We start from the raw sequence: 26,176 nt of genomic DNA, 5'->3' as shown, positions 1-26,176 counted from the left end.
AATCCTCGCGCACTGAGGCTTTTGTCTGAAACATTCACAGGGCAATCATACAGTGCGTATGATATGACCAGGGCGGCGCCTATAGAGAGTTAGTCTTTGCCATATCACTCGCCGCCACAGTGAATGATGGACTGCGCCCAGTTGTTAGTCGAATTACGCGTAAAGTTGAGTGAGTTTCGGCGCGAAACATCTCTAATCTAGTCTCGACGTAGCTATTGCGCCTTCGCCCTTTTTCCGGTATCACGGGGCGACATGCACTGAACAGTAGCTTGCGACCAAAATGGAAACGCAACTCGAGGCCTGCTTTGAGCGACTCTCGGGGAAACTTGGCATGAAGCAAGCGAGAAATTCAGGACTCCATGAACGAGGACAGGTGGTCATTCTGAACTGAAGCGATTCTCCTTGCAACGCTGTAATCGCGGTCGACACCAAGACGAGCTCTTTAGTTTTCTGCACCTGCGTGCTCTCGTTTCGTTCTGCTTGCCTTTCACGGCGGCATCTCAAGCATTTGACCGGACAAGGATCCAGGTATCATGGATATGAAACCTACGACGACGTATTATTCACACCGTCATACTCGTTACCGGTTTCCACTGTCCGTAACAATGGTGGCTCAACAAGAACTGCTGTTGCGAGTCCGTACTTTTTTTAAGCTTTCTGGCGTCTCTTCTCCGGCGACCAGAGGGTAACGAAATCTTGCCTCAAACGGGGTGCAGCAGTCCAGTCTGGCTTGCGGTCCCTTGGGTTCAACGGCAGCCGCGCGACCGTTTTCTTGTGAAGAACGAACGGGCCTAAAGTATGGTCGCACAATCCGTTCATACAAAAGAATAGAAACCGTTACGTCGCTCTCGCTCGAACTCCACTGGAGCTTCGCAATTGTTTTGCGAAAGCCGGAAAGGGACTCATCGTCACTAGCTTCAGCCTGACAACCGCCAGCCTGGCCTGTGTGAAACGCACTCGGAATGGAAAGGAGCTCTTCGTCCCTCTGCTCTGCTCCTCTTGCATGCTCGTCTCAAACCCGTCATCGCTACGCACTGTCTGCCAACTTCCCGCTAGTCTCTCACTCTGTTAACCAGTTTTTCCTGCGGAGGAAGCCTCACCATGGCCGCAACACCCCCTTCTCGATACAACAGACTGACAATCGAAATCGAACACTGGTGAGCTTTGCCAACGTGCTTTTCAGGAGACCCCACTTCCTGAAGTGCAAAGGCAGGCCATGGGGAAGGGTTTATCGAACAGCATAACGGGGAAACGGGACTTCGCAGAACAACCCCGAGAAGGAGGCGAGCCTTCTAGTTTCGCCCCTCCGCGGGTGATCGGTTGTCGCTCCGGTGTCAAGTCCAGAGAGAACGACGCTTCACACTGAGGCGCTCTCATCCAGCTGACGAATACCGTCAAGAGGTGCAATATTCAGTTCGGCGGTACTACAGACCTCATAGATCCACACGCCACTGCCAGCACGTATCCATTGTCTACAGCGTTGATGGGTAGCGGCCACCGGCTAGACAGGATGCACCTACGCTCTGGCACTCAAACAAGCGTCGTTTCTGACAGACATTGAGCCGAACCTTCCCGTTTTGCTTCTGGGTCCTCAGCGTCGACTGCGAAGATCACCTTCACTGCACGCATCACGACAGCCGCAAATACGAAGAGTACGCAAGGCACGGTAAGATCGGCAGTCTGCCGTGGGAAGCGGAGGCACCTCGACCGCACAAGCCCTCTTCAGAGGGGACAGGAAGAGCAAGGAGCACAGAAGACTCCAAGTCCTCAAATATCCCTCCTTCCGTGGTCTATCCTGACCTCCTTGAATAAGTAACCTCCACTTTTGCTGTGAAGGAGGCAGGAATTAGGCGTGGGCAGACGGACGAAGCGCGGCCGGCAGAAAGCGCGGGACTCCAGGAAGCTAGCGCTGTCACATGCACCACGCCTTCACGCATAAAACACGTCATTCACGGCGCTGGCTCCAATTTTCGGAGAACACACCACCTCCGCGCGCTTGTGCGGCTCTGTATGGTGTACTCACGTGGAATTCCCTCAGTACCTCCTCCGCGTATTTCCTGTTTCAGTACCTCCTCCTCATTCGACCGTGACTCACTCGTTGACAGATTTCTTCCTCCCCTTTCACTGTCGTGGTGCGTGTGTGCCCCCTCCGGTGTGTCCGCACAGTCCAAGAAACCATAGCGGAGGTGGTAGACGAGCATTTTGTGTTTCTGGTAAGCCTTTTTTCCAGCATCTCGTCCTCATCAGATTTAGACGCGCACGAAAAACCCGGTAATACACACTGCCAACCTCCCACCTTCACGGGGAGCGCCAGCTGTCTTGTATGTCTACACCGCGGATCAGCATTCCTCTGCACATCGCCTCAGAAAAGATAGGTTTCACGCCATGTGGCGGCGCTGGAAGCGCTGTGTGCCGTCTAGGTGTCTCGCCAGTCCGCCCTCCAGTCGCCATCTCTCTTCGAGGGAAATCTTTATCGAACCCTGCAATGGTCTGCCGCTCTCAGCGCAGCACGCACACGTCTTTCCATATTCCGTGGCTGAAGTCGTTCTACGCATAACTGATGGCGTGGCTTTCTGCTCGAGAACCAGGCAGGCTTTTTACGGCGACCGCGCGGTTGTGCTTCGCTCATGTCAGGTCAATCCTCCGCCAGACGTCGGGCGACGCGGCGAATACCGATTCCTCGAAGATCAGTTCTGCAGCCACTTCTGTATGGCACTTCCTGAGCGAGCCAATCGCCAATTGCGGTGTCTAATTATACTCATCCTAGACACAGACTCAGGTCTGCTGCTACATGCATGTATAGAGCTGTATCTGTGTTGGAACGTGTAACACATGTGCATCGGAGAATCGGTAGGTCTCTCCTCATACACCGCCATGCCTTAGAAAATCTATACATGTAGAAATATATATATCGCACGTGCTGTCTGCCTTCTGCGTGAACGGATGTCGTTTTCCGCGCAGACGTGGTCAGGGATGCCGCCGGCCTAGTGCTGCGGCGCTTCCGGTATCCGCAACTTGGGGCCTTCGAGGTGTATCTTCACAACCCGTTCACGAATCAGAAGCTGGTAAGACGCGCGCTTTCATCTGAGGGCTCTCTGTCCTTTCTTTGCCGCTAAGATTCAAGACGCCGCTTCGGCTGCACTCGTGACGGAGGCTCGACCGCACGAGGTTGGAAGAGAAGCTTTCCCCTTCCTCCTTCCCCCCTGGAGACCCGAGAGCGGCGAGGTGCATGCGCGAAGCTGTGGAGAGTTTGCTGGTTCACTGTGTCTTTTTTCCTTTCCTCAGTGCATCTTCTCCAAGCTCGCAGTTGGGCGATGGCCAGACCCCAGCGTCGTCGCCGACCGCGTCAAGCGCGCGCTCAGTTCAGGGCCTTCTGTCTCTTTTTTGCTCTTCGGCTCTCATCCTCCACGCCCTGCGCCCTTGCGCACGCGGCCTGCGGGTCTCCGATCGAAGGCAAGTCTTTCCGCTTACGGCGACGCTGACAGCCGCGGCAGCCGCGCGAAGCTGAACCGCGCAGCTGCGGTTCATGCGGATGGAAACTCGACAGGTCACAGGGGCATAAAGAAACAAAGCACACCTCGAGCTGCAGCAGCGAGCCGTGTGCGTCTCCGCTGCCGGTGATCGCGCCTCTCGCCACGTAGTTCTTCTCGGATTCAATCTTGCTTCGAAGATTGGCTTCGCGACGAAGGTGCCTGCTTTCGGGCTGCCATTCCTCCGCGCTGCAAGCGCCGCAGTCGTTTGCTTTCCATCACGCACGCCGTGCGCCTCCTCTGGATTCCGTGCCGCAGGCCCTCTCTCCGGACGCGCCAGCCTCGCCCGTCAGCGACAGCTCGCCGGCGGCTGGGCCGGAGGAGCACATCACGGTGTCGCTTGCAGAGCAGGGATCGCAGGGCTCAGACAAAAGAAAGAAGAAGAAGAAGGACGACAAGAGAGACGAGCACGCGCCGTCGTCGCCGCGCGCGACCGACGGCCCTGAAGGCGACGGCGAAAACGGCGGAAAGGCGACGGCTGGCGAAGGCGCCGAGCGCCGAGAGAGTGGCGGGAAGAAAAAGAAGAAAAAGGACGATCGAGCTGGACTGTCGGAGGCGGGCAGCGGGCTCAGCACTCCCAGAGAAGGAGGCGACGACGAGGGGACGAAGAAACAGAAGAAAGCAAAGAAGAGTCAAGAAGCCGGCGACGGAGAAAGCAGCGAACCTCCGACGCCGCGAGCGAAGGACGACGGAAAGAAGAAGAAGAACAGGGCGAAGACGAGCGACGCCGCCTCGTCCCGCGAGCCTGCGTCGACTGACGGTAGCGGGGGGGAGGAAAGCGGCAAGGAGAAACAAAAAAGCCCAGAGGCAGGGAGCGAGGCAGGCGATCCGGCGGCTCCCGCAGAAGGCCAGCCGGGTAACGGCAGAAAGAAAAGTAAAAAAAAGAAGGACAAGGGAGGGGGAGACGCATCCGAGGCAGGCTCGGTCGCGAGCAGCAGAGACGAGAAGAAGAAAAAGAAGAAAAAAGCAGATAAAGGCGAGAGCTCCGCGGAGGCGCTGCCCGACTCTGACAGCGGAGAAAAGAAAAAGCAGAAAAAGAAGGCAGAGGGCGAGGGAGAAGACAGCCCCAGAGGCAACGGAGGCGAGGAAGAGAAGAAGAAAAAGAAGAAGAAAAGCAGAGACTGCGACCCTGGCGAGAAGAAGAGCAAAAAGAAAAGCGAATCGCGCGAGTAACGGGCTCGTCTGCGTCCCTGCCTTCACTGAAGCTGCTTCGTCGCACCTTCGCCCCCCGGAAGGCCAATGCGAGACAGAAAAAAGGATTGAGGCTGGGATTCGCTTCGTTTAGCATGTTTAGCACATACCGCATTCGAAGGAAACATGTCTCCGCCAGCATGCAGTAGTTGTTGAGGCTTGTGGGATGCTCTGATATTGAAAGAGGCTTTCGAAGTCAGGGCCTCCAGCCGTACGGTATGCCCTCTCGCCCGTTGGGTTTCTTTTGTGGAGCTTCCCTCACTTTTCCATTTTACAAACCATCAATGATCCCTAGCCCCGAAGTCAAAGCCAAGTTCGGGCTGTGCGTCTAGGTAGTCAGCGCGAGAATCTGCCCTTTCTCGTCCTTCGCAAAAACAAAAAAGAACTGAGATCCAGTCAGCCTCAGATCCAACCAGCAGCCAACTCCTGGGGGATATACTCCCCAGACAACAGTCGTCAAACAGCAGAAGGAAATCCACACTTCGAAACCAAACCAGCGCCGCACCGCGATTTTGCTCAGTGCGCAGGGGAAACTTCACATCCTGTTTCAGCCCCTCTTCTCGCGTGACGAAGCTGGAAAGCTGCGTGGAAAGTTTCAACTGTGCCGGGGAGGAGCCGCGGAGGCACAGGCTTCCCGGCGAGTGGTTTCGAAGAGATCTGTCGTGTAAATGCTTCTCTCTTGCCTTTCCGTGAGCGGAGGAGGCGTGTGAAAACGTTTTGCAATCGACCGTTCCCGATGCTGAAACCAAAGGGCTCCTGAGAGCTTTAACGAATGCACTCCGGGGACGCGACTCAACAGGACAGGGCACTGAGATTCAGATCCCTTTCTATATGTTTCAAGCATTGGGCAATTACGAAAGCGTCTGAATCTGAACGCGAGCATGAGCCCTTTTTACGCTACGTACGTGTACCTATACTGTACGGGTGCGCATGAAGATATGCGCATATATATATATATACTATGTATGCGATGCATACTTTGAAAGGCGCACGTGTGAGTCCAAACGCAAAACCAGACACTAATAGCCACTTATACACACGTATATATTTATGCGTGGAAGCTCTGTGAGGAAAAAGCGCGTTGAAGCAAAGCTCTCGGGTCTTCCTGTGTGTTATCAAAGACATCTGCGCGATTCGCTTGTCGCAAAAACGTCGCATTTTTTGTTTCCTCGCTGCGTTCTCTCCGCCTCAGCTAACGCGTGCAGACCGAGGCGATTTACGTCTCTCGCGCGTATCGACGTATCGCTTCGTTTCGCGCTGCGGAATCAAATGAACACGCAGTCTTCTCAAAAAGAATCTCACATTCAACTATTTCTCCTCTGCTTCTCTCGCCGAGTTGATGCGTCAAATGGCGCTGGACGCGCCCTTCGATGTCGTGCATGCGGTATTTTCAGAACCTTTTCTTCATTCTCACAGTGTATCGCACCTGCTTTCCTGGGCGCCGCGCCTCTCATTTCTGTCGCTTAATTGCGTCCAATACTGTAAGCCGACCGCCGCCGCAGAGGCGTCTACGCCCCGCAGCCGCGGGCGCTCACCAAGCTGGCAGGACCAATCCGTGGTTTATTATCCCCAGAAAACGGTAATTTCTATAAAAGTAGGAATCCCATTTTAGCAAGTGTACCATGGAGTCTAGCTTCAGGCGGCGCTCCCGCGTTCCACAGAGGCAACTGCGAACATGCGGAGAAGACAGTTGCTTCACACGACGGGCGATGGCAGTCCAACGCCTTGCTTTCTGCACAAGAGAGCCCACGGCGCGACGGAGGCTTAGCGCGGCGATCTTGCGCGCGGCCTCGTGGGCGCGTCAAGCGAGAAAAAGAGACAAACGCAGGGGCGCGAGGCTTCGAGGGGACGACGCAGGACACCACGGGCGGGCTGGGATGGATAAACGCAACGGCAAAAACGCGAAATCCGATGAACGAGCTGCGACAGCGAAAATCACGCGGGCGGGAGGGGAGGGTATGCAGTGGAGGGGGGGAGACGAGCCGCGAATCAGGACGAAAGGTGAGACAGAATCATGACTTGAAAGATAAGAAGATTCGACGGCGAAAACAGCCGCGACCCGCACGGAAACAAACGACGCAGCGCGTGAAAACAAACAAATGGGACTCAGCGCACGCGCTGCGAAAGCGACTCATGCACGCGGCAGAGTCTGCGACGTGGCATGCAGGGCGACATCGCGAGCAACTGCTCCCCACACAGTCCCCCGGAACTTCGATGAATTTCGACATCCATCCATACCGTCCTATCTGGCTTCTTCTCTCCCTCGTTTCTTTCCTCTTGCTCGAGGCGCTTCACACTGGCATGCCCTCGTGTCGCTTAAACGAAGACGTGCAACAGAAAACTAAATAAAACGCATCGCGCTCGAAAACACCGCCGTGTCCTCTCGCCCGCGCCTCTTCGCTGACCACTCCTCCGCGCGCTTTCGCGGCACTTTGAGGCGTTCCACACGAAAGCAGCAGTCGTCGTCAGTTGACGCGGGCGCAGGATTTGTGTTTTTTTTTTTCAATTTTTGGCATTTTCCCCGATTTTTCGCAATTTCCGAGACCTCGTCTCACGCCACCCGCGCGCGTGAGCTCGCCCCCGCGTCCACTCCAGAGAAGTCGAGGCTGCGCCATAGCACCAACTTCCCCGTTGAGTCTGCGGAAACGAGCAGCGTGTCCTGCAGGTTCGTCGCAACCGCCAAAATGGGCGCCTGAAACAGAAAAAACAAACAGACGGGAGTGAACATGGTCTCACGAGCCTGCAGCCTCCTTCTGGCCTCGGCAAGCGCGTCACCCTGGCACGCGAGTTTCCAAGACACCGCGCGAGTTGTCAAGTCGAGATCCGACGTCAACAAGTGCGCAGATACCTTGAGTCTCTGCTGCATACCTGATGATATTTGAGCGAGACAGACTTGAAGTTGGCGCCGTTTTGGAGCGAGAAGCAGTAGACATCCTTGTCTTCGCTTCCAGTAATCAGCCAGCCGCCCCCAAAGTTAGAAAACCAGCAGCGAAGCGGAAGGAGGCTGTGCGCGATTCGCACGCGGTGTCTGCGGAAAAGGAAAAACGCGCCGAAAAAGCATTGCTCCACCCGCGCGAGCACACAGGCAAGTCTATGAAGCTGAAAAAGATTGACACACAACGAAAGCACTCATGCATTCACCCGCGCATATGCATTTCGAAATCAAAAAGCCTTTTTTTTGTCTCCGGGAAAGGCACAGAAAAGAGAATAGGGAGGAACGCCGCGCAATCCGAGCGCCGCGCGCCGTGAGGACGCCGAACCCCGAACAGACACCCGACACATAAAGGCCAGCACATGCACACGCATGCAAAATCACACACATACTCAAACACATATATACATACGTACGTATATGTATATAAACACACATATACACACTTGTGACTGCGCAAGATTGCGCCTCGAGGTCGGTTTCGTTGAGCTGGCGCGGCTTCTCACCGAACGAGGAGATTCGTGAGGACGCCAGGTGGCGGTCCATAGATGCACTCGACGATAGCGACGCTGGAGTCGCAGCAGTTGATCAAGAGTCGCGGATACTGACCGGGACCGGTGCTGGGCACGAACGTAATGCAAGTCACTGCGCCCTGAAAAAACGAAACACGCATCGAGACGCTGCTTCGCGGCGCATGCACTGAAGCCTGTCAAACACGACAAACAGAGTTGGGCACTGCGTGGTTCGCTGATGCGCCGGTTCTTTGAAAAATAAATGCCTACACACGATATACATATATATATATATATATTTGCACATGCGTATATACATATATGTGTGTATGTGCATGTGTTTACGCGCCCTGGAGGTGTGAATAGGTGTTTGTGCTCTGCATGGGATGACTTGTGCGCAGCCCAGAGGCGAAAGCAGGAGAAAGAGCGGAACGCGTGTTGTTCCAGCCGATCTGTTTGAGGCTTTTCTGACACTCACCTTCCCGAGGGCGGTCTTGAACTTGAAGCGGATGTTGATCGCGTCACTCGCTTCGAGGACATGCACTGCGCCGCCCTTCGTGCCCGCAAAGCAGAATAAACCGGTGTCATCGAATTTGAGTGCGCGAACTTCACTCTCGACCTTCAATTTTTGAATCACCTGAAGAAGAAAAAGGTACAGACGATGAACCAAACACTGAACGCCCCAGCCGCTCTCTCATGTCCTCTTCAGCGACTCGTTGTCTATTTTAAATACATAATAGTACGTGTAGAAAACTGAGATCGATGAGGAAAGATCTTCGCTGGGGGTCCACGCAGCGGCTTTCCCCGTGCAGACACGTCCCTGGCTAGGCCTTCGCATGCATGGACTCGAAAATCAAGTTTAGGTTTAGTGCTTATATGCATATGCAAATGTACGCATAGATAAATAGACAGGTAAAGATGTAGATCTTTAACAAAATTCAACGCACTAAAAGATGGAAGTGCGCTTGGGGTCGTGCCCCTGTGGAGACGGATGTTTAGCCCTGAAGTTGGCGTCTGCATAAATAACCGGTTTTCCCAGCTTTTTCTCTCCCGATTTCCTTTCCTCCCCACTCTTCCGCTGGTCGCGCAGACAAGGCGGAGAATCGAGTTCGAGTTGGATGCCACGAAGGCCGTGGGGTTGAAGGGCAGGAATGCGGCGGCGAGCGCAGGCGAGGAGTCCGTGAAGACCTTGAGCATGTCTCCGGTATCCACGTGCCTATAAGTCAAACAAAACGCGAGTCCCCTCGCCGTGAGAAAGCCAAGAGAATGAGATGCTTCTTCACTTGCACAGACGAAGCGGCAAAGCAGAGTCGCAGCGTGTCAAACGACCAAAACGCGACTCCTGAGCCAGTGCCGCCAACTCGGGAGACGGCAACTCACCAGAAGCGAACGGATTTATCTATGGATGTAGTGATGAGCTGGTCTTCGAGGAGAGAGAAGAAGAGACAAGTGACGGCGCGGCTGTGACCGACCTGGAAAACAAGAGAGCGAAAATGAACGAAAAACTCCGATGAAGCCATGCAAAGAGAGGAGAAAATCCGAAGAGAGACGCGTTTTCCTCTCCTTCACCTGAATTTCCAGCACTTGAAAATATGCTTTCAAATGGAAAAACCCCGCAACCTTCGTTGCCCTCTGTCGTCTTCCTTTGCTGGCTGACTGAATTTCTTTCGCTCCTCCGGTCTCCCAGTACCCTGCCATCACTCCCCTCCTCGTCGCCTCCGCGATGACGCTGTGTTCTAAACCGACTTCCGCGAGACACACCTCCCACACCACTGGCTTTTTTTCATTTCCTGAAATTTTCTGAATTCCATTTCGTCATTGTTGCGGTCGCTCACCAGGCGCGAGTGGACGGAGACCGAGGGCCCGTAGCGCTCCTTGCCGTCGAGGCGGTCGACGGGCTTCGCGGCTGACGGCGAGACAAGCAGTGAAACTTGCTCCCGATCGAAGATCTGGCGCTCTGCTTCCAGTCGGTAGCACCGGTAAATCACGACGCTTCCATCCTTGCTTGCCGCCGCCAGCAAAATGTAGTCCCGGTTGTCCTTCTCTTTGCCAAACACGACGCACGTAATCGCCGAGTCCGAGTCCTGAGACGCCAACAGGCACGCGTGAAAGGCAGACACACACACATGCGTGTGCATACATATATGTATCTGTGTATATGCGTATATATATACTTGTATACATATACGCATATATATATATATATGGATAGAGATGCAGGTACCTGCGAGGGACGCTGTTTGTCTCGGCTCGCTGAATCGCGCCAAAATATTCACCGCGTATCCATCCGCGACGCCTGCGAGTCTAGGCGTCGCTCGTCTGCGACCCTGTTCACGACTTCGGAGATGCAACAGGCATCTCCTGCACGCGTCCTCCCTTTCTGAAAGCGCCTTTCTCACCTGCAGCTCCTGAACGGGCACGACGCTGTGGGCGTCGGCGCCCTTTTGCATGGCGTTCCCGAATTTTTTGAGAAGCGCAGCGCCGCCGGGCTTAATGCTTGGCCTGAGGAGCTTCAGCTCGCTGGGAGGCTTGCCCTGACCGGAGAAGAGCGAGCCACTGACGGAGTTGCTGCGCGAGGACTGGGAGAGGAAGGAACGGATGCTGTCGAAGAAGTTCGACGAGAGACTTCCGTGCCGACTGACGCCCGCCGGCGAACTCTTCTCGAGACTGTTTTCGCGACCGAACGACGCACTGTGCGCCAACCGCGACGAGGCCTGCGCGCTCGCCGGCGCCAGACGGGGCAAGACGACCGGCGGCGTCGCAGACGGCTTCTCTGGCGCCTGCATCAGCCGCGTGTGATGATGCAGCATCGCCAGCCGCTGCTGCTGCAGCGTCGCCCGCCATTCCGCCATCAGTGGCACGATCTCGTCAACCAGCGTCTCAAGGTGCAGCAGCTCCCGGTAGTGGCAGCGAAGTCCAGCCGCTAAAAATCAAAGAAATACGCAAAAAATATAAAAAATACAGAAATATATATAAAAGCGTATATATATGTATATGCATGCATGTATATGTATGCACACGTGCGAACTACTCGCCAGGGAGAAAGAGCGGGGCGAGTCCGCAAGGCGAGGAGCCGAATCCTGACACCCACACTCCAGCATGAGACCGGCGAGACATAGCGCCGTCATGCAGGCACCGGAGTGCTCCACACGAATCGCTCTGTGCAAACAACTATATATATATATATATATATAAATGTGGAAAGACTTAGAAGAAAAAGATGAGAGAAGCGTCACTGTGTTTTTTCGGCGCGTACCTTTGTCGCGCACGTCTGCGGTGTGGACTTGAATGGGCGCTTCTCGCGAGGCGACACGCCATCCGTTCTCGATGAGGTAGACTCTTCCGCTGAAGCAGGCGGTGACGGCGTCGGGTCTGTCGAATTTGGGTCGGTTGGGAAGGACGACGTTGGTGAGGATGCGCAGCGCCTCTTCGCAGGTCTCAGGTTGTGTGGGGTCGTAGACGACGGCAACGACGAAGGCCTGTTTGACGCGCAGATTTGGATTCTGCTTCGTGCGGCTGAGCCCAGGGAAGTCCAGCAAGTTGAGCCGCGTGACTTCCTCCTCTGGTTGTTCGCCGGCGCCCGGGGCAATGCCGAGGTGCTGCACGGCGAGCTTTCCCTCGCCGCGCGAGTAGACCAACTCGTAGTGCTGCGGCAGCTTGCTGTAGGGCGCCTGCTCCTCCATCTTGCGGCTCACGCGCAACTGCTCGAGGTGCACTTCGTCGCCGAGCTTGACGAGGAACTGCTCCACGAGTCCAGTCTTTCCGACGCCCGCAGGCCCCAGCAGCAGCAAGTCAATCCATCGTTGGTCGTGGAGAACGCACTCCCACGTTTCAGGCGCAAACGGCACAAACGCCAGCGGTGCAGCAGACGTCCCTTTCGCGGCTTCCTCCGCCGCAGGGGCGGGCGCACTCTGCGCCGCCGGGCTTTCCGCTGCCGGTGCCGCGGGCGGAGGCACTTTGGCTGGCGGCGGCTGGCTGGTCCCGCCTGAGGAAGACAAGCGGCAGTGCAGCGAGCTCGAGTCTTCGAGCACGAGCTTGTAGCGCGCCTCCGCCTCGCTGCGCTGCTGCTTCTCCTGCTCGAGGGCAGCCTCCGCAGACTGTAGCGACGCCTGCAGCTGGGAAATCAACGTGTCGTGCGCCGACTGCTGCTGCTGCGCCTCCGCCTCGCGCTTCTCCAGCTCCTCGCGCAGCGCGCGTAGCTCCTCCTCTGTCTGCGCCGCGATCTTCTCCGCTGAACGCGCGCGACACGCCACCAGAGACGTCGAGAAATGAATAGCCACCTGACACCCCAACGCAAAAATGCTTCTCTTCATGAGACACAGGCGAGAAAATAGACCAGTCATACGCACATGCGCAACGACGCACTCACCTTGTGAGGGATGCATCTCCTGACCAGACATCCGCCGCTTCGTCGTCAGCGTCTGCTGTGGAGCTGTCGGCGTTGAAGCCGCGCCCGTCGTCAAGCTCTCCTTCAGCTGCTTGACTTGCGACGCAAAGTCCTCGTTCGACGCTGAAACCCCGAGACACGAACTCGCATATGTGCATGCCTCATGAGAGGCAGAAACATGTTACAAAAGTACACATACGTCGATACATGTGCATGCATATACCCATGCGGATGTATTTGGACAGCGCGGGATGCCGCAACAGCTGATCACTCAGGCTTCCTGCCCCGGGTGCTGAATCAGCGTCTGCCTCGCTGCGCGCCTCCTCTTCCCCCGGAAAAACAAATGCAAGAAAAAGTCAATCCACGCGACCGATGTGCTCCGGGACTGACAAAGAAACTCGACAGGTGCGTCTGCGAAAAAGGTCCGTAAATTCTAAAGCCCACGGTTCGCGTCTCTGCGTACCTTTGAGAGCCGCGACTTCCTCTTCGGCGTGTGCGAGCTCTTTCTGCAGCCGCTGGACTTCCTTCATCAAGTCGTCGTTTTTCGCGTGCAGCTGGAGGACGTGGCTCTCGGCCTCGCCGCGCTTGCTACGCTCCTCCCCCAAGTCGCGCTGCAGATCTTGCGCCTTCTTCAACAACCCCGTTACCTCTCGCGCTTCCTCGCGCAGACGGCGCAGCAGCCTGCGCGCGAGAATGCGCTTCCATCTGAAAACACAAAAAAAGTGGAAGACCGCGTGCGCGAGAGAGGCGCACTCGGCGGGCGATCCAACACGACCAAGGACACGCACTCTAAGAAGTTAGACTGCCAAGAGCATGTTTCATCAAAACTGAGCAACCGATCAGACGCTCGACGCGGCCGCTCCTCCTTTCCTCTGCCGGCGATTTTTTCTTCTGAAAAACGTTTTCTTCCTACAGACCTTGGACATATCTTCATCGCGCATTGTCCCCCCCGACCTTTCTTGCGTCTCCTCCCTCCCTCTCCCTCCTCCTCCCTCTCCTCTGCTTCTTTCTGGCGCGTTCCGCCTCCCAGAGGTGCTCGCTGTGCTTCCCTCGTCGCTGTTTTTAAACTTTGAAAGCAAGGCGCGACGGAGACTTCGTCGCTGTCCTCTCGCCTCGATTTTTTGGCGTTCACTCACTTGAGCTGGGCGATGGTGGCAGCCTTTTTGAGTTTTCTGTAGGAGACGCTTTGTATGTGCATCTTCCACGTAGCTTGAATTTTGCTGGCGGCGCGGTCCAGGACCATGGAGCGAACTTGCGCGCGCGTCTTCTTGCCTCTCCACGCCGCCTGGATCTTCTTCACGTTGGCGATTACGCGGAGGAAGCGGACGCGCGCGAGGGCGCCGCGTACGAAGCACTGCAGCCGCCGCGCCGCGCGCTCCCGACGCAGTCTGCGCAGCTCCAGCTTCGCGAGGAAGGAACGCACATGCGCCTGCAGGAAGATCACCGTCTGCCGATACATCACGAAGAAGCGCCGCTGCACGAAGCCCTTGTAACGCGCCTGAATCTTCGTCGCCGCCGCGATCCGCGCATTCATCAAATTCGACGAAAGCACTTCAAACCTGACACGCACATAGGCAAACATCTAAACACGTCTACATATACACAATAAATGGGTATATATGTGTATATACATAAATAGGCGCATATAAGTTCATACATATGTATATATGTACGCATGTATTTCTGTTTGGATATATGCATGCGCAGATATATATGTATGTATATGTGTATATGTATGTACATATATATGTATATATATGTGCTTGTATGCGCTTTGAAGCATGGCTTTCAGCGAGTGACGTTGGCGCGTGGGATCCTCAAGGTATGCATGCACAATCATAGAGGTGTGTGCAGAGCAGATTGCGTTTTTTTCTGCAGAGGTCCGCGTGCCCGTGGAGACGAATCCCGCGCGGAGGCGGCGATTCGTCGCTCTTCTCCTTACGCCTCGTTTTTGAAGAAGCACAGCGTTTTGCCGACAGCCCAGGTCTTGTCTTGTGCGTGATCGCGGGATTCGTCTTCGTAGCGTCTGCCGCGCTCAAAGTTGAATTTCTCGTCGAGGTGCGTGAGAAGCTGCTGGGCGGCCTCCCGCCAGTCTGCGGCCTGTGGAGTCGGCAGGCGAGTCTGCGCGAGACGCGCGAGGACAGCGGAGTCCGCCAGCGCCTTGTAGTCGAGGAAGCAGTCGCGGTGCGACAGGCGGACGGGGTAGCCCGCGCGACTCACCTGAACCGCCTGCAGCACACCCCCATAGCGGAGTTGTTCGTTCACGGTGACGCGGTCAAAGAGGTCCGGCAAGTTCTGCGGATTTGGCTTGATGCATCGAATGAAGTGCGGCGCGGTCTTGTCCACAGTCTCCATCAGCGCCGACAACTGCTCCCTGAACTCGCTGGAGACCGTCACGAATCTCCGCTTCTTCGTCCCCACGCCACCGCCCATCGTTCCTGCGCGCTGCAGCCCGCCCTCCGCCTCCGCGGGCGCGCCGCGATTCAAAAACGCCGTGAAGAGATGCGCGACAAAAGGAACCGAAGAGGTCTTTATCGCCTCCTGGAGATCCAGCGAAAGCTGGTCCTTGTTCTTCTCCAGGAAGCCGTCCGAGCAGTACTCCACGCTGCCCGCGAAGTGCCGAATCACAAAGCAATTCGGCTTCGTCTTGATCACCCCGAAGCGTTTGTGACCTGCACAGCGAGACGCACGCCCACACACAAAATGCACCGTGAGACATATCACAACGCGGCGCCTGCGTCAACAGGCAGCAGCGACGCGCGAAAAAAACGGAAAAGAAAGCCGCAACACAAAGGCGACAGGAAGTCCACGCGACCTCGCAGACAAGCAGACACCAAGGCGCTCTGCAAAAGATCCTACGCATGCTTTTACGCGAGACTTTGCAGAGGATTTTGCGGCAGATTCTGCGGGAAATCTTGTGCGCTGCCCCCACCTGCGTGTTTTTGGCAGACTTTGTTGTTGAAGCCGCGGTCTTTGCCGGCAGGCACCATGCACTCTTCGTCGAGCATGGAGAAGACGCCGAGGGGTTTGTCCTGCAGCAGAGCCACACAGTCTGCATTGTCGGGGAAATCGAGGGGGTTCCAGCGGATCTCCTCGGCGCGGTAGAGCTCCTCTTCGCACTTGAAGACGAAGGTGTTAAAGAAGTTCTGCAGGCGCTCGTTGGTGAAGTTGATGCAGAGCTGCTCAAACGAGTTGAACGTGAAGCACTCGAAGCCAAAGATGTCGAGGACTCCGCAAAACAGCAACACGTTCGACGGATCCCGCACCACGCGCAAGTAACCGATCGACTCGTTCGTCCGCGACACGACTTGTAAGAACAAACAGCCATACAGTGCCCGACACAACGCGTCCTTCATCTCAAACGCCTCGTCCGTCTTGAGCGGCTTTCTGCACACAAAGAAACAAACGAAATGCCGAGTGAGAACAAGCAAAAACTGCACCACGATACACACATCAACAGATATATGGATGTAGACAGATCGATAGATATCAAATAGATGGATAGGAGAGACAGGCGGACAGATACATAAGTAGAGACAGATGGACAGATATATAAAGACATACACATATACAGAGACAAAAGAGATAAAGATAAGTACATGAAGACGGACTGGGTACCGTGTGTGGGTGAACAGGTGGAGGCACGGATGAGTCTTCCGCCGTTCTCTGTCGGCTCACGACGCCTGTGCCGAGCTGCAAAAACGCGTACGTGGGTTTAGGGTTACCAAGCGCACGCTTGAATCGCGTTTCCCTTCGTGGGCGAGTTCTCCTAGACTCTGAATTTGCCGCATTTTTGGGGGGTCTCACCTGTAGCTTTCGTGCATTGTTTTGATGGTGCGGTAGCACATGGCCTCTTGCAGCGTCTCGATGTCGACGCCGAGGAGTCTGCAGGCCTTCGCGACGTACTCGGCGCAGCTGGCGGCGACTTGCGAAGCCTCGCTGTTGCCCTTTGGGGTCTCGAAGAGGACGTTCCCGAGGCACAGCACCGCGCCGACGACTGAGAGGATGTTGAGTTGTTCCTCCAGCGCGATGCCGACAGTCTGCATCGCGAAGACCGTGCTGTCGAACTCCTCGCAGTCGTCCACCCCCTGCAGCTGGAAGCAGCTGCTCTTGGTCAGGTACTTGAACTTGTCGCGCGGTTCAAACAAGCTCAAATCCATCTCCTGCGGTTTCGCATCTGCAGGAGAAGAAGAACAGCGAGAACCACCACCCCCCTCTGCGTGAGGCGAGAGAAGAAGACCCAGAGGAAAGAAAAGAAGAAGGAAGCGAGGTCAGAAAGACGGAGGCAAAACACGCTGAGATGAAGGCAGCCGTCAGGCACAAGGGAGAGAAAAGTGAAAAGGAGGGCGAAAGGAGGAAGAGGCCTCTAGAAATAAAGAAAAGTGATGCGGAAGAACGAAGCGGAGAAGCCCGGAAGTAGAGCGAAGGCGCGACGAAGCGGCAAGAGTCAGAGAACAAGGTACGCAGAACCGAGAGAAGCGAGCACCGTGAGATCAGAAAAAGAAGAAAAAAGGGCAGCACGAGCTAAATCACGCGCGGATACGCATGCAGGATAATGCTCGCACTTCACCCAGTGGGCGTCGTAGCCAAGTATCTGTGGTTGTCGCGATCTTTTTCGCAACAATTCAAATCCGCTTCCTCACGCGCGGACGCGAGGCCACCTACCGGCTGCCTTTCGAAAATTCGCAGAAGGAAAGCGATAGACTCCGCCGTTCTGCGCGGCGACTTCCGCAGCCGCGCAGAGTTGGTAAAAAATGTGATAGTTCCGCTCGCCCTCCTGTTGATCACAGACGCGGACTTTTTCCAGCAAATAGGTCTGAATTCGCGCGCCGCACAACCTGAGAAAGTCACACACGTATTCACGCGTGGGAAATTAGCCGCGAATAACGCCAAACACGCGATACCGACGTGCAGGCACAACAGCCAAGCTCCTCACAAAGATAGAACTACGGGAGAAAGGCAGACAGAGGACTATTTCAAGAAGGATGATGTACATTGATGGATATAAGCACATCGGCGAACAGAACAGGTGCATGTATGGGTAGAGAGAGAGCTAAAGAGCTAGACTTATCCGAAGATATAAATATATAAATTATCACAAACTTGCACAGGACGACGTGTAGACCTGCACGTTAAGATCTTCGCTTGGATTTTCTCATTATTCTGGGCATTCCACCGCGTGTTCAGCGCGCAGTCCAGCAGATGCATACACCCCCCCCCCCCCCGGTCCCAGCCGCGTGGTCAGGAGCCGCTCTCACCTTCCTTTGTTTCCGGCGACGCCCTTTCGTTTGCTGGTCTCGAACTGGAGTTCGATGAATTTCCCGAAGCGACTACTGTTGTCGTTGCGCAGCGTGCGGGCGTTTCCGAAGGCCTCAAGGAGCGGATTGCTCTCGAGGACTTGCGCCTCGACTTGCGACCTGCGCTCGAGGTCGTCGCTGCCTGCGCAGGCGAGGAACTTCATCACGAACTTGGTGCTCTCTGTCTTCCCCGCGCCACTCTCTCCCGAAATCAGGATCGTCTGGCTCTGCTTGTCGTTGCACATGCCTTCATACGCCGCGCTACTCGACGCAAACACGTGAGGCAGACGCGAAACGGGCAAATGCGCTGGCGCAGAGGAAATCTCTTCGTCCCCCGCAGACACAGCCGCGCGAAGAGGCGAGGAAAACTGGGGATTCCGGATGTAGCGCACCAATTGCTGCGAAAATAGAGAGTGCACAGAGAAGTGAAACTCGCACGCGCATGGGTATGGACACGTCTTCATCGATGCACGTGGCGAAGTGCGAGACCAGACACCAAACTGAGAAGATTTGCTAAGAGGCCGGAACGCGAAGTGCTTGCCTACAGGGTTCGTGCTGGGTTCCTCGACACACCCGCTGCTTTTCCAGCGCCAGGTCGAGCACAGGAAATCTCCCGCGCATGAGGTGGGTATGCCGCGAGAGCCACAGAAAACCGTATGTACGCTGCGTTTCGCACGCATGTACAAGCTCAATAGTAAAGATTTTGCTGGAAAAATACGCCCGAAGTGAAACGGACACATGTGAGTCGTATAGTGTCCCAAGAGGAAGAGACTACGTCCACTCACCTTCATATCGTACAAGCCCGCGATTTGTTTGAACGGGTTGACTGCAATCAGAATGGGGCCGGTGAAGGTGTAGATTTCGTCGATGTCGAAACGCAGATTGAGCGAATCGAGCACCGCCGCCTCGTGCAAGTGAGTAAGCATCGTCAGATCCGTCGGCGCACTCAGGCCGGTCGTGTTCCAGACGTCTGAAGCACGACAACAGTCAGCGGACATTTTCCACCTCCGTGTGTCGTTCCACGTACCTATCAGCCGACTTACACACGTATACGCGGAATACCCTCGCCCATGGACGCGCGCGACAAATTCCGCAATTTCACGTTCACCGCGCACGGAGGAGACGCCGGCACGCACGGGCGCGCTCTTGAGACAAAAACCCTCTCGCAAGCAGCTGCGAAAAGCTATGTAGCTGTCGGGGGTGTTTCGCGTTCAAGCCCGCGTGTAGAGAACTCTCGCGTTGCCGCTCAACAGCAGGCACACCTTCGAGTCTGAGCGCGTGGAGGATTTGCACGAGGCCTCGCGCACGGAAGCGGAAGCGTTCACCCGAAGCGCCTCAGGCTTCTTTCAGTTGTTCGACCTACCCGTGTTGCAGAGATACCAGGTATCGCCTTTGGTGAGCCGCACCAGTTCGTTGTCAGCATCCACCCGCGCAGTTATCGACCCGTCCTCTTCGATGCGGACAACTTCGGCTGTTTGCCAGACTGCAGCGAGATCTGAAACGTAAATTTTCGTTCCAACTGCGCAGCGAACTTCCTCCTGGGCGCCAGGGCTCCCTCCGCCTGGCGGCGGCGCCCCGTCCCCAGATGCGGTTGTCATTTTGTTGCTTCCGCGCGAAGAATAAAAGCGGTATCCACAGCGCGGATTAGGCCGAGCGCGAGGCTACAAAGTGCGGTGCACGTGTCAAACGCCTCGGAGATTCCTGAGACCTGGAGTCACGCTCAGACTGACAAGCGCTGGATCTGGACGTAAGCAGATCGAGTGTAGGTACAGCGACGACAAAGTCGGTTTGCTACATGAGAGCGTGCGAACTGAGCGAGATACTGCGAGAGTCCAGAGAAGAAGAAACAACAAAGCAGGGGACAGAAAACAAGAAAACAACGTCGAGGACGAAAGACCGTAACAGCAGGAAGCATAAACGGAAATCAGCGCTTGAGGGGGCGCTTCAAGGATCGACCTGACGCCGCAGCTACGGATTTTGAGAAGACGAGTGGACCAGATGGTCCGGAAAATGTAGAAAAATGGAAAGTCAAGAGTCTCGGGAACAAAAATCGACGCACGCATACGAGGGCGGCGAAATGAAGAGGACGACCAAGTCCCTTTTCTCCGCTGACGCGGCTGGACTATGGAAAGGCACGAATGCGTGACAGGCGTGTGTCTGGGAACTCTCGAGAGCTCGCAGGAGTGCCTGGACTCACCACGACGATAAAAACGATTTCATTCGATAACACATAGAACTAAAGGACAGGCACTTGGAAAAGAGAGACGAGTGACCCTGGCACGTGCGTGAGAAACCGGAAGACCGGAGATTTCCTTGCGAACAACGCGACGGTGCAAGACAAAGGAGACGACGAAGGCGGTACGATGGCGCTACACATGAAAAATGGCCGCTACTCCACAACATGAACGAAGGATTTACTGTCGACTGGGCTTTCGCTGTGCCGCGTGAGAAAGAGAAATGCTGAGAAAACGAGACGAAGTCCTTGGAGCGCCGGCAGCTACCCAGTCGGCGGTCCTGCGCAGGCGCCGCAAAAGGGGAAAGAAAAATATCCAGGGCAGAGACAGAATCCCAGAAGCGCAAGAAGTATGGAGAGATCGCAACGTGGCTAAATCCACAGACAGCGAGCGTCAGCGCCGCGCAAAAGGAGGAACGCCACGAAAACTGGAGCGCAAGTCTACTTCGTCTTGTGTCATTCCCAGGCCTATATTGGTAGGGAGAGGCGTTATGTGCACCGAAAAGACAACACCAGCGAAGCGCGCGGAAGGAGGCTCCCGGGTGTTGAGGACCGGAGAATGGCAAGAGGACGATATAAGTGAAAAACCTGTTTATTCCTCTGAGACAAACCCACGGAACGCTGCTCTGTTTCTCTCCCGCCAAAGAAAAGCAACGGCTGTGTCGCGCTGACGACCTGCGCACGCAGCATGTCAGAGCCAGGCGAAAATCACATCCGGCGCAAGTGAGCGGCCAGAGAAAAGGTGGCTCGAGCCCTGCCGGAGGCGCATTCGGTGGAACCTACACAAACGTCGATGACGCCACCACAAAGCGGCTGTCTCGCCCACTTCACACTAGGCAGGATGAGGCGAGGAAAGAAGAGGACAAAACGCAAAGCCAGGCCGCAGAAACGAAGGGCAGTTTCGTTCACAAGTCTGAGGCACAAGCGACGAAGTCTACAGTCAAATCGCGGGAGCGGCGGCTTGGCTACAGGGTGTCGCCGTTGAAAGAGACTGCGGCCTGCAGTTCAGATAGCTTGCTTCGTTCAGTGTCTAACGACTTCAGTCTCTTTCGTCAGTGTACACGGAGCTTCGGGAACCGAGGGGTTTCGCACTCCGTCTTCTGGCAGGGTTACTAGAGCTGACGAAGGCGCTCCGGTCGTGAGGGCGCCGCGTTGACGCTCTCGCGAACAGAGCCGGTTCGCTTGAAGGTACAGTCCGCTTAGAGGCAGAGGTTTTCCCGTCCCAGTGAGGTATTGGAGGTATCGTCAGCAGGCAGAATTCGCGAAGAAAATGCCACCACCGCACAGTCTGTGCCGCACACTGGCCGTGTCCGTCTATGCCTTGCAGCGGCAGCTCCCGGGAGCTTGGAGCACCGGGTTGATTTGTTGGCAACATGAGTGTGGTCGCCGGTCGGTCATCGTTAAACCGTGAAATCCAGCAGCTCCCGTCAGAGACAGGGCCTCCGCGGGGCGGCAGTGGACTGGATGACCTTCTCCGCCGCGCCCCCCCCCCACGCTCCAGAACACCGGTCCGATCTGCAGTGTTCACTATGCGGCATCAGTTGTGTTGAGCGCGCCTTGGTCCATGGACAGAACGCTGGCAAAAAACCCGCCTGTCAACGTTACGGTTCCACTGAAGGCTCCGTGACGTGTGGCAGCTCTGCATGTCAGCAGGCAGCGGGAAGACGTGCACTTCAAACTAAGTCGCCAGCCCCCTTCCCTCGCACCCCTTTGGTCCTTGGCCTTCACTGCCACACGTCTACTCTTGCCGCTAGTGCCAGCAGTCTCTCCTAGTGGTGGCAGCCACGACGCTTTACCGTTCTTACAAGTAGTGGTTCGGCGTCCCCAAGTGGTGCGGACAGCCACCAGAACGCGCGCTCGGGCGCAGTGCAGGATATGTTGCACATTTCCCCCTCGCACAGTTTGCGCGGAATCGAAACGCCGTCAAGTTCCTTTCACCAAGCGTTGTCTGGCAGACACTAAGGAATGCTGTGAAGGAGACGCTCTGCGACAGGGGTGTGTGTGGCTAGGTAGCCGACCGGAGCAGCGCGCAAGGCGGCGGTACTGCCTGCAATCGCGTTTCGCACATGTCGCCACTCGTTTCATACCTGCGGCCCTTCGAGTGTAAGCCGCCCGAAAGTTCCGCTACTAGCGAGGATATCGCATATGGGAGATGTGCACATCGCTCGTGGGAGCGTCTGCCCTACGACGCGGTGTGAAACTTGCTTTCGCCACGGTCGTGGCGTGTCTTGCTTGATACGTGTCTTGTTGACGCGTCGCGTCCCTGACGCGTCTCTCCCCTGACGCGTCTCTCCCCTGACGCGTCTCTTCCCTGACGCGTCTCTTCCCTGCCGCGTCTCTTCCCTGACTCGTCTTTTCTCTGACGCGTCTCTTCCCTGACGCGTCTCTTCTCTGACGCGTCTCTTCTCTGACGCGTCTCTTACCTGACGCGTCTCTTTGTTTCGTGCCAGTCAAATTCGAAGCAGAGGGCAGTCACATTATTCGTGTGCGACTGCGTACCTGCAGTCGTCGTTGAACCCAATTTCCTCATCAGGCATTCAGTGTGCCGACTAGTTTTTTATGAAAATGAAGAACGTCGTGGCGGTCGCGTGGAGCGTGGTGCTGGTCTGCTCGGTCGCCTTCTCGCCCCGTGAAGCTCTGGCTGATCCAGAAGACTTCGGCGAAGTTTCCGGCGACCCAGATGTGCAGCCCCCCGAGTTTCCACAGAAAGGGGCTGTGAACACCATATCAGCCGAGGAGCTGCCGGCGGAGGCGCAGCACTGGCTGCGTGTGTCTCAAGAGTCGAAGAAGAACAAGTTCGCCGAACTGGCGAGAAGCGCCGTGTCACGAATTCAGGAAGGCCGGCAAGCGTTGATGCGCTTGAGGGGGCTAGAACGGAGATGCCATCGAGCCGCACAGGCGTTCGTCGTGATTGATGGCGGCAGCAGCGCGACCCGAGCAAGCGTTTTTCTGGCTACCACCTTGGCGTGCCCGCACCAGGGGCGTCGCGTGATTCCGTCTTCCATTCGTCTAATTGCGACTGGAGAGCGCCACCCGGGGCTGCGCGAGGTCTTGGAGAAGTGGCTGGATAAGCACGCTGGGCAGGACTGGGAATCTCGAGAAGTCGATTCCAGGCTCCTGCTCAGAAACTTCCGCCATATGTTGGAGACCGCTCAAAAGTTTATGAAGGTGCTGGAGGATGAAATCGTGGGCTTGATGGAGCGCGAACTTGCGGATGAGCAAAAGAGGCAAGTCCAAGCTCTCGGCGTGCCGGTCATCCTTTACAGCACTGCAGGCGTCCGAGATTTCCATGACTGGTACCGCGACGGGTTCTTCGTCGCATTGCGCTTCGCACTCAATCACTTCACGAATACGGCTGGATACAAGTTCTTCACAACTCCGGAACTCACACGCCCCATTAGCGGCGCCGAAGAGGGTCTGTATGCATTCATGACGTTGAATCACCTCACAGGCCGCCTGACTGAGGAGAGCTCGTACTGCACCTTGGGGGCGGACGGTATGCAGGCTTGCCGAAGCGAATTGGCTGGCGTTCTTGAGTTTGGAGGCGCATCGGCTCAGGTTGTTTTCCCTGTTGCACCTGCAGACGTCCTACCGTCTTCTGTGAAAGCTGTGAATCTTCAGCGGGAACGTCTCTTGCCCGAGCGGTATCCGCAAGCTGACGTCGTATCTGTGTCATTCATGCAGGTCGGCGTAGCGAGCTCTGCTGGTCTTTTCTTGAAACAAGTATGCAGTGAAAAAGAGTTCCTGAATGACGGCATTTGCTACAATCCGTGCTTTTTCAAGGGATATGAACAAGACTGCTCAGCGGGAGACGTGTCTATCGACCCCCTGACGGGGGACGTTACTGTGAGTACAGAAACGAGGAAAAACAAGCTCAAGCCGATTGCAACCTACTGCTCACTGAGCAATTCGGAAATCCGGATGAAGGCGACCAACGAGATGCTTTGTAGGGAAAACCGGATTGACCCTAGCCAGCCTCTGGAGCAACGGCTGCAATTTGAAGGCTGCAAGAGGATCAAAGGCACAGGAGACTTCGATCGGTGCTACGCCCTGGTTGAAAGATTCATTGTCGGGCCTAAATATCCCCTTCCAGCGAATATCGAGGCAGCATCTTCCGGCTTTGAGTCTCTAAAGCAGGTCTTTCAGTTCGCGTCCACGAGTGCCGCAATGGTGATCACCGGGGGGGCAATGGTAGGAAGTATCCGCGTTCTGAAAAGGGCTAACCTTCTAGGCAGCTCTTTTTCTGGCGACCCTCACGAACTCGAAAAAGCGGCGCGGATATTCTGCGGTGCGTCAGTGAAGGTAGAGGACGGAAAAGGCGCCGCAATTCATCTCCCCAATCACCACGAGAAGCTTGGTGTGTGGACGTACGATATTTGCAAAGTCATCGCGATGAATGTCGCCCTAGTCAAGCACATGATGGCAGCCGAAAAGCGACCGGCGTCGATTAGCTGGGAGAAGAGCGTGAAGAACGACGAAGGCGTAGAAGTTGCGGATCTCGGCTGGCACGTTGGAGCCATCTTGCAGCAGATTCTTGATGTCGAGAAGTTTGGCCGCATGGCATATGAGTCCGGATGGACTTACAATTTGTGAAGCGCTGGCTCTGGCGTTGAGTCTGATTACGATCATTGACCCCCTGACGGGGACGTTACTGTGAGTACAGAAACGAGGAAAAACAAGCTCAAGCCGACTGCAACCTACTGCTCACTGAGCAATTCGGAAATCCGGATGAAGGCGACCAACGAGATGCTTTGTAGGGAAAACCGGATTGACCCTAGCCAGCCTCTGGAGCAACGGCTGCAATTTGAAGGCTGCAAGAGGATCAAAGGCACAGGAGACTTCGATCGGTGCTACGCCCTGGTTGAAAGATTCATTGTCGGGCCTAAATATCCCCTTCCAGCGAATATCGAGGCAGCATCTTCCGGCTTTGAGTCTCTAAAGCAGGTCTTTCAGTTCGCGTCCACGAGTGCCGCAATGGTGATCACCGGGGGGGCAATGGTAGGAAGTATCCGCGTTCTGAAAAGGGCTAACCTTCTAGGCAGCTCTTTTTCTGGCGACCCTCACGAACTTGAAAAAGCGGCGCGGATATTCTGCGGTGCGTCAGTGAAGGTAGAGGACGGAAAAGGCGCCGCAATTCATCTCCCCAATCACCACGAGAAGCTTGGTGTGTGGACGTACGATATTTGCAAAGTCATCGCGATGAATGTCGCCCTAGTCAAGCACATGATGGCAGCCGAAAAGCGACCGGCGTCGATTAGCTGGGAGAAGAGCGTGAAGAACGACGAAGGCGTAGAAGTTGCGGATCTCGGCTGGCACGTTGGAGCCATCTTGCAGCAGATTCTTGATGTCGAGAAGTTTGGCCGCATGGCATATGAGTCCGGATGGACTTACAATTTGTGAAGCGCTGGCTCTGGCGTTGAGTCTGATTACGATCATTGAGTTGTTGCGCCGTCACCGACAGAGTATCTCTGCAGGCGCTGATGATGTCTGCGGACGACCTACATCTGAGGAGCTCGCCGGCGTAGCGTGATTGCGGTGGAGAGCGTAGACCGCTGGGGCTGCGCCGGCATGTATTTTTAGTTGGCGTCTTTTTTGGAGTGATGTCCGCTTTCTCGACTAGCACTGGTGTTTGCCACATGTAGGAATGTGCTGAATTGTCGGACTCATTTGCCGGCTCAGCCTTCTCTCAGACGTACGGTATTTTTTTGGTCGGACTCAATTGCCGGCTCAGCCTTCTCTCCGACGTACGGTATTTTTTTGCTGCGTGTATGTGGGTGAGGGGGATGCGTTCACTCCGCGACCATAACTTATTCCTCGCAGGTAGCAACGAATTCCGATACTCCCGTTAGAGCGCTCCGTCTCGACGCGCTTCATCCCTCAGTCTCCTCCTGCAACGACGAATGGGACTTGTCTCCCATCCCACAGCTCCCAGTTTCAAACGCAGAAAGGAGCCGCAGCCTCGCAGTGGCGTTGACTACGAACTGGTACGACCATAGATACGCAGTCACACGTTGAGAGCCAAGCGAGGCAAGCAGATATTTCGGAAGTGGTCGCCGACCGGTTCCCGTGCCCACTACCGAGCGGCGGACGCCGG

At 55.7% G+C, this 26,176-nt stretch overlaps 4 protein-coding genes across 4 annotated transcripts; 3 read left to right on the top strand and 1 right to left on the bottom strand.

The window, feature by feature from the left end:
- Positions 1 to 1,101: 1,101 nt before the first annotated feature.
- BESB_027420 (uncharacterized protein) lies at positions 1,102 to 4,703 on the top strand (the record flags this gene model as incomplete). The annotated part of the gene is made up of 6 exons (XM_029361416.1): positions 1,102 to 1,157; positions 1,596 to 1,666; positions 2,167 to 2,213; positions 2,635 to 2,707; positions 2,962 to 3,065; positions 3,789 to 4,703. The coding sequence occupies 6 exons, from the start codon at positions 1,102 to 1,104 to the stop codon at positions 4,701 to 4,703; spliced, it is 1,266 nt and encodes a 421-aa protein (XP_029215316.1).
- Positions 4,704 to 7,272: 2,569 nt separating this feature from the next.
- On the bottom strand, positions 7,273 to 19,447 carry BESB_027410 (myosin F; the record flags this gene model as incomplete). The annotated part of the gene is made up of 20 exons (XM_029361415.1): positions 7,273 to 7,413; positions 7,590 to 7,749; positions 8,160 to 8,305; positions 8,644 to 8,802; positions 9,237 to 9,381; positions 9,546 to 9,637; positions 10,001 to 10,249; positions 10,565 to 11,088; positions 11,422 to 12,396; positions 12,535 to 12,675; positions 13,016 to 13,257; positions 13,689 to 14,111; positions 14,495 to 14,961; positions 15,022 to 15,224; positions 15,485 to 15,939; positions 16,360 to 16,729; positions 17,218 to 17,390; positions 17,811 to 18,247; positions 18,635 to 18,819; positions 19,213 to 19,447. The coding sequence occupies 20 exons, from the start codon at positions 19,445 to 19,447 to the stop codon at positions 7,273 to 7,275; spliced, it is 5,922 nt and encodes a 1,973-aa protein (XP_029215315.1).
- A 3,200-nt stretch (positions 19,448 to 22,647) lies between these two features.
- BESB_027400 (GDA1/CD39 (nucleoside phosphatase) family protein) lies at positions 22,648 to 24,675 on the top strand (the record flags this gene model as incomplete). The annotated part of the gene is made up of 1 exon (XM_029361414.1): positions 22,648 to 24,675. The coding sequence occupies one exon, from the start codon at positions 22,648 to 22,650 to the stop codon at positions 24,673 to 24,675; it is 2,028 nt and encodes a 675-aa protein (XP_029215314.1).
- A 153-nt stretch (positions 24,676 to 24,828) lies between these two features.
- On the top strand, positions 24,829 to 25,482 carry BESB_027390 (GDA1/CD39 (nucleoside phosphatase) family protein; the record flags this gene model as incomplete). Its single annotated transcript, XM_029361413.1, has 1 exon — positions 24,829 to 25,482. One exon carries the CDS (start codon positions 24,829 to 24,831, stop codon positions 25,480 to 25,482), a length of 654 nt encoding a protein of 217 aa, XP_029215313.1.
- Positions 25,483 to 26,176: the final 694 nt, after the last annotated feature.

Source organism: Besnoitia besnoiti (genome assembly GCF_002563875.1).
Source record: "Besnoitia besnoiti strain Bb-Ger1 chromosome Unknown contig00015, whole genome shotgun sequence".
NCBI lineage: Eukaryota > Apicomplexa > Conoidasida > Eucoccidiorida > Sarcocystidae > Besnoitia > Besnoitia besnoiti.
The sequence above is the reverse complement of the archived record's forward strand: the minus strand, read 5'-3'. Positions and strand labels throughout refer to the sequence as shown.